The sequence below is a fragment of the Periplaneta americana genome, chromosome 1 (assembly GCF_040183065.1).
Source record: "Periplaneta americana isolate PAMFEO1 chromosome 1, P.americana_PAMFEO1_priV1, whole genome shotgun sequence".
In the NCBI taxonomy this organism is placed as follows: domain Eukaryota; kingdom Metazoa; phylum Arthropoda; class Insecta; order Blattodea; family Blattidae; genus Periplaneta; species Periplaneta americana.
Genome location: NC_091117.1, coordinates 176924719 through 176937799, shown reverse-complemented (window position 1 = coordinate 176937799; position 13081 = coordinate 176924719). Strand labels below are relative to the sequence as shown.

Sequence of the window (13081 nt, the reverse complement as noted above, 5' to 3'; positions counted from 1 at the left end):
AAGAGATGAAATTAAAGATAGTTCAATTTGGGTTTCCATTGATGAGACTCCCGACAAAGAAGGTAGACTTGTTGGTAATGTAGTTATCGGTTTGTTAAGTGAACAATATTCTGAACGAATTCTTTTACATTGTGATGTTCTAGAAAAGTGCAATAACAAAACTATAGTTAAACTGTTCAACGAAGCTATGGGTATCCTGTGGCCAAAGGGTATTATGTACGATAATGTGTTATTCTTTATTAGCGATGCTGCCCCTTATATGGTCAAAGCTGGACAAGCATTATCTGTTGTATATCCTAAATTGACTCATTTTACTTGTGTGGCGCATGCATTTCATCGTGTGGCAGAAGTGGTCAGAGACAATTTCCCTAAAGTAGATTTGTTGATTTCATCAGTGAAAAAAGTATTTCTCAAAGCTCCCAGTAGAGTTAACGTGTTGAAAGAAATGTACCCTGAAATTCCATTGCCACCAAAGCCAATTTTAACTAGATGGGGTACATGGCTAGAAGCAGTTGAATATTATGCCGAACATATAGACTCTATTAACAATGTTCTCCTTGCATTGGACTCTGAAGATGCAGTCTCAATTGATACTGCGAAAACAGTTACCTGTGACATAAGTGTGAAGAATGACTTAGCTCACATTCAGCATACATTTTCATGCATCATAAAAACGCTCAAAAGTCTCCAAAATAGGCACCTTTCACTATCTGAAAGTTTTGAAATTATAAATAGTACTGTGGAACAACTGAATCGTGGTAGAGGTAAAGTTGCAGATGCAGTAAGAGCTAAGGTGGACACTGTACTTTCAAAAAACCCTGGATATGAAGAACTACAAAAGGTTGTTGCTGTGATGAGTGGTGAATCAACAGTGAAGATTAACTTGGACTTATCCCCAGCAGACATTGTGAAATTGAATTATGTACCAGTTACTTCTTGTGACGTCGAACGCTCTTTTAGTCAGTATAAATCTATCCTCAGAGACAATAGAAGAAGATTCACTTTTCAGCACTTGAAAGAAATGTTTGTAACCTATTGTTATGGTAACAGACAATAAAAATTGTGTTTTGATGAAACTACATTGGAAGATAAGGTACGTCCATTATATTTTTTGTTTAGTTTGATTAAAATGTACCAATATTTAACGTACATAGTCATTTTTTTATAATTTTAAGTCCATATTTAATTCCATATTTTGGTAAAAATCCATATTTAATTCCATATTTTGGTAAAAATAACTACATATATATTTACATATTTCATATATTTTTAGTCCATATAAATCCGTTCCCTGATCATTAATAATTAATGGTTGTTATAAACATAATATAATTATAGGTTATGTTACTTGATACTGCTGTACACGATAGAGCCTTATAAAATATAAGATTGTTTATGTATTAAGGCAAGAAATTGAAAAAAAAAATATATATATATAAGTGTAACTACCATATCTATTAATATTAATAACAATGGTTATTCTATTTGCACAGTCTGCCACTCGTATATTTCAAACAGAAAAGAAATAGGCCTAACTGAACTTGGATCATCTAACTTAATCGGAGAAATTTCTTCAGTCAAAGTTGACTTTAGTTTGAGACAAATTAATCTCGGATTAGACTTTATACAACACAAAATTCCAAGTTCAGCTAGAACAAGGATCAATTTAACCTCTGATCTAAGATTAAATGGTTTATATAAACGGCCCTAAATACTTTTAAAGAACAACTCAAAATGTCAAATTTTTGTTGTGTTCCTATATGTAAAAACCAGGGAAAGCCTTCTGTCTTCATTCAGATCCCGAAATGTTCTGAATATATGTTTTAAACCCTAAAAATTTAACTAATTAAATTGCGCCTCGAAAGTGCTAGCTATTAAACAAAAATAACTACTTCAAGTAAGGAATTGCTGGCTACAGTTTCATTTTGGAAGAGGGAAAAGAAAAATTAATAGAATCATGTGTAACCTTGACAGTAAGCTATGTTAGTTTTAGATTGTATTCAGTACTTCTAGGACTCTCTGAAGTAAACTCTCGTTTAATTGGGATGTTTATTATCCATGACGATCCATAGTGAAATTCATTTCGTGAATAATGTTTTTAATATGCTGTATACTAATTATTAAAACCATATTTTTACTTCAAGTTTTCAAAATCATCCTACATAGTATTCAAAAATGCATGTCCTTAACCTACAAAACACAGGAATAGTCGTGATACTACTGCGATCATACTATATCATCTTATCAAATATTGCATTTGATCTTTCTGCAACTAGAGAAAAAAATACGAGGAATTCAATCTCGATAGTCCCTTCCCTATAAAAAAAAACACATTGGTGGCTGCATATTTAGTGTTTAGCGTACGGTACTTACAGTACTAATGATCAAAGGGGCAATATTCACCTTCGACAAAGTTCCTATTTTATTTATTTATTTTTATTCGTGCACCTCGTTCTCAAAGTTCTCATTTACATTCATGAATATTCAGTTTACTCGTATCTATGGATATATTCTGCATATTGCAGATTTCCCCATCCATCTCTTAAAGGGAATTGCTGAGTATTATACAAGTTCACGCTATTATTTATTGTAAAATAAATTAAATTAAACTATGAGGTAAAAAAAATACTGAATTATATTAAATTATACTAAGTTATACAAAATAATTACAAATATAATTTTGACACTCACAAAAAACCAAGCGGGAAAATGCAATCAACTATAGCATATGACATAATATAGCCGTACAGCATGATGGGCCGCATGGAACGCTCCTGCCATGTATCGGTAAAACTTGGCATAAGATATCCCTATTGAGAGGTCGGTTAGTTGCGTCCTCTCTACCTGCTCAGCTAGATAACTGAGCTGGTCTCTGGTGGCATTTGTTTGTTTGTTTATGCAGACCTTGCTTTGAGACCGTAGTGCCACAGTCTAGTATATACAGTCACGAAGCTTGAGTTGTGAGAGTACTAAGACCAATAGACTGTGCAGGTACTATTTCTCATTGTATGTGATGAGGCGATAGTAGCGATCCTAGTGGTTAGCAACTATCTATGGATGCATATTTACTACGTATTGAGCTTCGTGATTGTATATAATAGACTGTGGTAGTGCTACAGTAAAACGTATATTATGGATGTGATCAGGAGTGAGAAATATAGTGGACGGTTATAAATTCCGATTTCACAAGGATCTGTAAAGAGATGTTCAGCGATGTGTCTGATGCAAAAGAACGTGCAAGTATTATATAAAGCTTGATTTAAAAAATACGATAATCGATAGTTTCTAACAACATAACCACGAAAAAGAAGACGAAAAGTGTTAAACAGACAGAAATTAAACAATCACTTGAAACTTAAGGATGTAGAAAGTAATGTTAGAAGATCTCGAACATCTGTTCATCCGAAATTGCCAAAAAGTCGGACAGAAACACATGGTGCACTGGAACACATAGACATTAAAACAAACACCGGTGAAGAATTTTTAATGATAAATGATAGTGATAAGAAAATAAGTTTTCAACAGCGACAAATTTAAGTGTGTTAAGTGGAAGTAGTACTTCGTATATTGACGGAACATTCAAAAGTTGTCCTAAATACTTTACTCAAATCTTCATGATTCACGGATTTGTTAATGAAATATAGGCCTATATGTATCTCTATGTTTCTTTTTGCTGCCAAAAAAAAGAATCGAAAGCTATACAGAAATGTTTCAGTGTATTATAAAGACAGTGTGAATCACGAGATGTATTATTTATGAACACCAAGGGACACAACTGACCAGTAATTGAATAAGTGGGTGGACGCAACTAACCTGATTCCAACATATTGATTTTCTGTATATTAAAAACTAGCCGTACCCGTGCGCTCCGCTGCACCCGTTAGAAATAAATGTAAAGTAATTACATAATTAAAATAGGACATTTGATCCAGGGAACATTCGTGTTTGATAGAAGGATAAATCGTTTAATATGTTACTTAATTTAAATTGCATCCAAATAATTAAAATGCGATCATTTTGGTCCAGAGACCACTAATTGGTGCAATGACAATTCCTTTAACATGGTTCTAATTTTTATTACATGCAACCATAGTTTAATGAACATTGACATCATTTAGATTTAATGTGTATACTTTATTTTACTTGTTATAGGTTTCCATTGAATTATGGTAATAAGTTAATTTTAACCCTTGTTTTCTACGTATTCAGTAAATGGGATTATAGCATTATGTCCATCTAAAGGAACTACACTTTCCAATGGTGAAATCATAATTAATTATAGGGTAAACTAGGGTCTGTTGGACAGTCGGGCATGTTGGGCACTCCATACTTTAACGTGTTACCACGCCACTTGTGGGCATCACAGTCAGCTAGAAGTCAATGACGGAAGTAGGCACGAGTGGGGCTACTTCCGTCATTGACTTCTAGCAGAATGTGGTGCCCACAAGTGGCGTGGTAACACGTTAAAGTACAGAGTGTCCAACATGCCCGACTGTCCAACGGACCCTAGTTTACCCTACAAATCGGTTAATTTAGCTTCCGATATTACTTCATACAAACACAGAAACATTCTCTGTATGCTATCTTTCATAGCTTTCGATTGTTGCTGTCCAAGGCCCCTTATAGACGAAGTCATTTGTTTTTTAATTCATTACACGGCCTTAGATGGCAGTTATTTTAATTTTAAAACTCATTTATCTCATTAAATATCAGTCCTATCAAAACTTTTCAAGGAATAAAACTTATCGCAAATTATTTGTAAAGAAACTTTTGTTATGTAACATTTTTCACAAAAATCAATAATAAGCGAGATATTTCGATTTATTTAATTCAGGCTCCCTTCTAACCCCCCTTTTAAATAATGTGTTTTGAATGCCATATAGCCTAAAATCTAAGTTACAACGAACTTAATTTATATTCCAATTTTCATCGAAATCCGTTCAGCCATTATCGCGTGAAAAGGTAACAAACATACAGACAGACAGACATACAAACAAAAATAAAAAAAAGCGATTTTCGGTTTCAGGGTGGTTAATTATATATGTTAGAACCAATTATTTTTGGAAAATCGAAAATTACCAGAAAAATTTCGGCTACAGATTTATTATTAGTATAGATGTGGCTGTACCCCTAATGTAAACCTGAACATACAAATTGCAAAGGCATAAGGGAATTGTTTTTACCCCCTAGAAATGATACATTTCTCAAGTGGTGTCCCATTCCTATTGACACACAGAATGTCCCAATAAAAATATATATACTTCTTGAACGTTAAAGTCACACATAAAATTAAAAATTAAGGCACAGTGATATAAATAATGCTAGAATATTATATACAGAGGCTTAGCTCGGCCTTGGGCCAGAGCAGCGCATGCGTTCGACACAGAAAGAGAAGCTTCTCAAGATCGATAATTGTTTGGTCAGAGGAAGCCACTTTTAAACTTAAATGTACTGTTAATCTACATATATATATATTTTTTTTTACTTTAGGCCTATCAACGAAAATTCACGAAGAACGAGCGGTTAGTCTACCAGGAATATAGTATGATCCAGCTTGCTTTCCAAATCAATAATAGGATCATTTTTCTTTGAAGCGACAGTCACAGGTGTCGCTTATTTAACAATGTTGCGAGACATACCTCGTAAATATGACATGCTTTTGGATGAAGATTGTTAGTTTTAAGCCCCACGCTGACACAGACATTTCCGCGATATGACTTTCCCTTGGAGGTAGGAGCAAGAGGAAATATGGAGTATCCATCTCGATATCCTGACTTCACGCAAATAAACTTTAACTGTGTGTACGCCACAAAATTAAGAAGACTGCCGGACTTTAAACACGAAATTGAAACGACCTGTGCTGATATTCTGCCAAAAATAATACAGCACGTATAATAATAATAATAATAATAATAATAATAATAATAATAATAATAATAATAATAATAATGTTTTATTTTCGCTGGCAGAGTTAAGGCCATAAGGCCTTCTCTTCCACTCAACCAGCCTTAATCAATAGAATATATATTTAAATTACGAATATTTACACTACACTTAAAAGGTTCTCCAGCAATATTCTTCAGTTAAGTTTTAACAACTAGTAGACTACATATCTATTTAAATTTAGATAAACCTATAAGGTAAAGTAGTAACTTAATTTATGAGCTAATTTAATTCAATTTGAGATTTGAGATAGCTAGTAAAATGATGAAAATTAATTTAATATAAGCTTACTAGAACTATGTTACAGGGAGAAAAAAATATATATGCATAAATCTAAAATATATTTCTATAATAAGAATATTAATGTAATTGCCATTAGAGGTTTTGTAAATCTATTTAAAGAAATTCATGATAATAATAAGAATGGACAGATACTAGTTTCATCATATGTAACAAATATTAATCAGCAATTAATTTGTTAAGTAAGAATTTATGTAATTTTGACCTAAATGAAGTTATTGTCCAACAACCCCTTACATCACTCTGAAGCGACTTCCAATTTCTAGCAACTGAAACTGTATAAGATGAAGAATATAAAGATGTCTTGTGGTAGGATATAATGAGTAAATTGTTATGATGAGATCTTGTACTTACCTGATGATATGCGGATAAATTTTGAAAACGAGAAGCCAAATAGATTGGAGTAGCGGTGCGCAGAATTTGAAATAAGAGAACAAGAGAATATAGACCTATCTCTCTGCTGCACGTCGTTGTCAACAATGCACTGGCGCTGATGGTGATCATTTTTGAACATTTATAACTTCAAGAAGTCAACACAGGAATGAATTAAGGTCTGTCCACTTTACTTGTTAAAATATAATATAGTAATAAAAGTTACATTTTATTTGGACACTGTGTACTTTAGTGCTATTGAAAGAATGAAAAATTGTGTAAAATTTAAGCTACTTACGCAAATAGAAATCAAGTGACTCGTTTACATTGTTATATTGGGCTACACATGTGAAGCGCCCAGTATCTGAGTACGACACAGAACTCATGGTGAATCCGGAGCCAGGATCATAAGTCACGAGTCGTGTACGATATGAAGAAGATCCAAGAGTCACCTGAAATGTTGTAAGAAAAAGGAGAAAGGTAATACTTAATATCACATTACAGTACAATAATAATGCAAGTGGTGAAGATAATTGAATGGACTAGTTAGAGAATAGTCTATTCAACAAAATAAAAGAAAATACACTGCTCAAAAAAATGCAAGGGAAAGTGTATGATTTCCTTTATTTATAATCTAGAACAGTAAAATGAATATTATTTTACCTAAAAAAACACTTTAAATCAAGTTGAAATATTTCTGTTTTTAGTGTTGAAAACTAAGCAATAACTGAAATGTTTTTAAGTTGAGTAAAATTGTGGAAACATTTTAATAAAATGGATAACATCGTACATATTGAAAAGAATCCAAGTTTTTAATAACATCGGCAAGCTGAAAATCAAATGATCACTGTCGTGCGTGAATTAGAAAGTTTGTAATAAGGTCCGGTGACAGGGCAGGCCAGGATAATAAAGAAATCTCTTCCTGCAGAAACCATTCACAAACTGGTCGAGCAGTATGGACAGGGGTCTTGCCAAGCATGAAAGTGAAATTTTCTTCCAGGATGTCAGCAAATGGTCCCACAATTGGTTGCAGGACAGAATTAAAGTACAACTTTTAATTTTATTCATTGCTCTTTCCGGAAAAAAGGAACTCTAATTTTCTGTGCTTAATCACTACTGCCCATAACATGGCTAAACCAACTCTGTAGCTGTCAACTTCTTGAGCATGATGAAGTCTTATTTCCGACCTAAGTTGACGCCTAACTCTGATACGCTTTCCATCGGGCCGAAAACTGGATCTAGACTAATCAGAAAAAAAAATAATGTGAATTCATTCTTCATTCGTCTAATTTAAATATCTTTGTTTGAATGATAGACGAGCTGCTTGATTGCTTCTCCGTAAGGTTGGCACTCTGAGGGCATTGAGAGAAGAGTGATGCTCATAAAGTCTGTCACTTAACAAAAACTCCATGAGTGTTCTGGAATACGTACATGAGTAAAGACTGTTTTCTTAGTCCAACAACGTTAGAATGAGTAGAAAGTGTGCACGGGGTATACATTACGTTACGTGTCCTTCAGTAGACACTCTGCTGACAAACATACTCGTGAGTAACGCGTACTACTAAAACATGTTCGCAAGGCTGCCACAATCTGTTCTGAAAGATGGTATTTACGGTTAAGTGAGATATGGTCCACTGTGCAATAATTCCTCTCTACGAAAATGTCCAGTGTTTAGAAATGTCCACATAGAAAATTCGTCCATTTCCCTAAAAGTCGAACAAGGAAAACTGCAAGGAAAGTGCCGAGGAATTTATTGTCATTTCAATTATGTTATACATATTACATATGTAATACAGAAGATACATCTATTGTTCATCTTGAGGGTCACTATATAATTTCAAATCGTATGATATCGCTCAAAGATATCGAAACGTTTAATTCCTATCTTTGTAATTTTGGTAATTACCGACAATGTTGAAAATTCTGGTTTAATTATTTATATACCGTTTATTTACTAGTTGCCTAATATTTGTATGCCCACCAAGGACCTGGGTTACTAAATGTTCTGTTTCCGATTGCTGTTGTTGCAAATGGCTAATGAATCGCCAAATGTCATTCCGTCGATTTCCTTCCTCGGCTTCAATGTTTTTTCCGCAATCTTACCTGTGTCACAGTCTACTATATACAGTCACGAAGCTTGAGTTTTGAGGGTGCTAGAAACAATAGACTGTGACGGTTCTAGTTTGCATTGCCTGTAATGAGGCGATATTAGCGATCCTAGTGGTGAGCAACTACCTAATGTTTGCATATTTACTACGTATTGAGCTTCGCGACTGTATATACTAGACTGTGCCTGTGTCTTGATAACGCAGCGATGAGATCGCTCTCTTTCAGGGGAGTTCTAGAATTTGTGTATATTAATAATAGTAAAATTGTTTACAATTCAAATTAAATTTTAATTTACCTCTCTCATGGTTCCGCTGTAAACTTCTTCATACATCTTCACTTGGATGGTCCGATTGCTTGGGATACATGGAAATACAGCAGTTTTGTGTGTATCAGCATCAATGTAGCGATTTGGAATTTTGGTTAAAAGTTGCGGCTGAGGATCTAACAGAAAATGAAAACATTGTTTAACAACAGTATTTCTATTTTCATTGAATAACTTTTGACAGCACAAATAGAACCACAGAGTCCTCCGTATATGACGCCACAGGACATACAGAAATATTGCCTCCCACAATGCATCTGTCGTACAAAATTCAAGAGCATTTGTCGAGCGTTGCATACGTTCAGTTCACCTAAGTTTGTTGTGTATTACTGAATGAATTACTTATTCGTACGTAGCGTAGTACAAGCTTTTGTGTTTTTTTATATTTGAAAATACTGAAGGGATTATTCATTCGCGCATGGTGTAGTGCAAGTTATTGTTTTTTTTTTTCTAATTTTTTTTTTTTATTTTAGTAGGTTATTTTACGACGCTTTATCAACATCTTAGGTTATTTAGCGTCTGAATGAAATGAAGGTGATAATGCCGATGAAATGAGTCCGGGGTCCAACACCGAAAGTTACCCAGCATTTGCTCATATTGGGTTGAGGGAAAACCCCGGAAAAAACCTCAACCAGATAACTTTCCCCGACCGGGAATCGAACCCGGGCCACCTGGTTTCGCGGCTAGACGCGCCATCCGTTACTCCACAGGTGTGGACTTTTTTTTTCTAATCATTTGAAAATGCTGAAGGGGTTACTCATTCGTACGTAGTGTAGTGAAAGCCATTGTGTTTGAGAACTGTGTATAGCAAATGCCAGTGAATTTTTGTGGTATTAAGTTATGTAAAAGTGGAAGAAAATATCCGAGATTAATCCAGTAGGCTATTTCAGAACACTCTTCGGAGATGTTAAAAAAATGTATTTAAACTGAAGGACACTTTGAACATATCTTCTGACACAAGTAAGATGCACTCATATTCAATTTTGAGTTATTTATAAACATTTTCCTAGCTAAACATGTTTTATAAACTAAAGTTACAACCGTATACCGCTGCTGATTTCTCAAAAGCTACGTGAGGCGTAAAATGCCGTTGAGCTTACAGCATGAGAGGGGTGTCATATATGGAGGACCGTGTAGTATTGAATCCTCATCATGGAATTCGGAATATTTTATAAATTACTAATATGAAAAAGAACATTCATTATCACTATAAATGTGGAGTATTCCTATACATAATTTATTTTAGAAATATGTATTAATAATTCCAAATGCATAATTAAAATTATAAATTGTCTTCCAGTCAACTTTGAAGTTATAATTCTGGCATCTAGAAAGAAAATTCCTTAACATCTATATTTTTATTTGAGAAAATAAAATATTATTTAAAATACAAGAGTAATTATAAATATCGTTTACATGTTCGAAGAAAATTTAGTATTTTGGTTGCTCTGATTATGTATTTATTTTGGTAGCAAAGACAAAGAAAAAATTATACTTCTCAGTTGCTGAACATTCTGTTAGACATACAGTGGACTCTCCTAAGCTCGACTGAACAGAATTGAAAATTCAGTTCAATAAGGATAGTGAGTGTGGTAGGTGAAATGAATACAGATTCTTATTGGTTATCCATCAACGAATACAGTACTGTACTTGCATTTCCTGCCCGCCCCGAGACTTGTGTATGCGCTTCTACTACCACAGTGGGTTTCGACAGTTCCGTCTCACAAACGGCACAGTTCTCAAATAGAAAAGAAGAGTTCATTAATTTAAAATCAGTGATTAAATATGGATATCCTGATCAATAAAATATTCTGTTTTCCTTTAACAAAAGTATCACTACAAGACACAGAACCAATTCCCATTCAAATGGCAAACCCATTTCTTAGTGGCTGTATAGGGGCGTGTCTAATTCTCCTACGTAAACAGTCGAACTATAGAATGTCGAACTTGTTTTCTGTCGAACTTAAGAGCTTCCACTATAGTCCTTAAGCTGAATCTCGAACACTTGTTTCTACATGCGATGCACCTCCATTCTGTTAACATGATAATAGTCAATTTTCTTTATATTTCTGTATATTGTTCTTAACTTTCAAATAGCGATATACCTAGTCCTACTCGAATTATATATATTTTTTAATTTCTGTCCTATGTCATTTTCCGTGTCGTGTCGTAAGCCATGCTAATTGTGAACACAATCAACTATTTACTAACAAAGGATTAGTTGTATGGTGATCAGAAGTACTGTACATACAGGGTGTTTCCGAGGTGGTGTTACAAACTTTCAGGCATGATTGCGAAGGGCACATGTATCAATCTGAGATAAGGAACCATGGTCCGGAAATGACTGAGTCGAAAATTATAAGTAGACTTCGTTGAATTGCCACACGCAGCATGCTATCAGGTTGCCGATGTACGGTAGTATAGAGGAGGTGAGCGACCGCCCGGTCTCGTAGTATAAGCAGTTCATGTTAAGAGTTGTGACCGGTCCAAATAGATAGAGCAGCTACAGCTAATGTATAGCTATGTAAGCACTTGTTTTTGCATTACTGTGGTTGGAATAGTCAAAGCTTAACATTTGTTCAGTGCAGACAAGAATTCAAACATACATACTACAATGAGAGTGTTGATGTTCCAAAGAATTGCCCCTGGAATACCCTTACCCCCGCAGCCAGTCTTGACCCGTTGGGGAACGTGGTTGGATGCTGTTAATTATTATGTAGAACATTACGGCAAAATAATGGAGGTAATTGATGCATTGAATAGCACAGACAGTTCCGCTGTTGCAGCTATAAAATAATTGCCTTCTGAATATTGGAAGATATTGTGTTCAGTGACTCTAATTTTAAAATCGTGTGCAAAAGCATCACCCTGTTAGAATCGTCTAAACTACAACTCTCAGAAGCCCTTAATATAGTGGATAAAGTATCACAAACCGTTATCCAAAATAAAAATTCACTAATTTCAGAAAAAGTGAAATGTAAGTTGAGAAACATTATTGCTAAAAATTCTGCCTATTCACAACTTCGTAATATAAATGATGTGGTATCAGGTCACGACAAGACGTCTGAAGTTGGTGTACTAAAAAGTAGTGACTTTCCGTTCTTCAAATATGCACCTGTTACATCGTGTGATGTTGAACGTACATTTTCCCAATATAAAAATTGTTTAAGTGACCATCGGAGGAGATTACTTTGCAGTCGCTCAAAATGTACGTAACTCTTCACTGCAATGCACATATTCAAGAATGATGTGAGTATATTACATTAAATTTTAAGAGTTAATATATCTCACCATAAAATAATTGTGTATTTACATGTTTAGACATTTCCTAATTCAATGATCATTCATTATATTTCTTGAATGCAGGATACAGGTTTTATTGTAACCGCAGTATACTGCTCAGTGTTTACATCAGAGGCATACTCCATCCGTTGCACGTCCCTTTCTCATACAGTCTATACCGGGTGCGTAGTAAACCTTGCGATTCTCGTGGCAATTCCACGAAGTCTAATTATAAGCAAAAATAATTATGTGGAAATGGAATTGTAATTTGGCACCACGTGCCCCCCTTCCCTTAACCTTTGGACCAGTCGTGGAAAAATGGTATGGGCCGGATGTCTCCTATGTGGGTACTTGCACCGATACAATCTGTGAGCTTGTCTACTGTTCCCATTGGCTCATCCACATTCGAAAATCAGGTCTGCATATTCCGCTCTCGTATTCCTCCATTTCACTGGACTGATCGACTGGGCACTGCAATTTGTACACATACACTGCTGTCTACAGACGTGCATATCAGGACCGACCATGTCCGTTACACATTACGCTATCTGCATTGCTTTAGTGTTGTTTTCTGTCCCCATCCCTCAGACAGCGCACTGAACGGAATACTGTAAGTAGACAACGTAAACAACGTCAGATAAATACAGTATGTGTAAGATGTACAGATAAATACACATAAATAATGTGTACAGAAGAATAAAATTATTTCATTTCCACATAACTATTTTTGTTTGTAACTTTGGACTCGGTCAT

The 13081-nt window shown here is 34.7% G+C and overlaps 1 protein-coding gene across 2 annotated transcripts in view; it reads right to left on the bottom strand.

Moving 5' to 3' along the window:
• LOC138704731 (hemicentin-1-like) overlaps positions 1-13081 on the bottom strand; it is a 148727-nt gene that overhangs the window by 49605 nt on the left and 86041 nt on the right. For both annotated transcript variants that reach the window (XM_069832910.1, XM_069832903.1), the window contains 2 exons: positions 9020-9165; positions 6914-7067 (listed from right to left, as the gene is read on the bottom strand). In XM_069832910.1, the coding sequence (XP_069689011.1) occupies positions 6914-7067; positions 9020-9165 (300 nt within the window). The remainder of the gene's footprint in view (positions 1-6913; positions 7068-9019; positions 9166-13081) is intronic.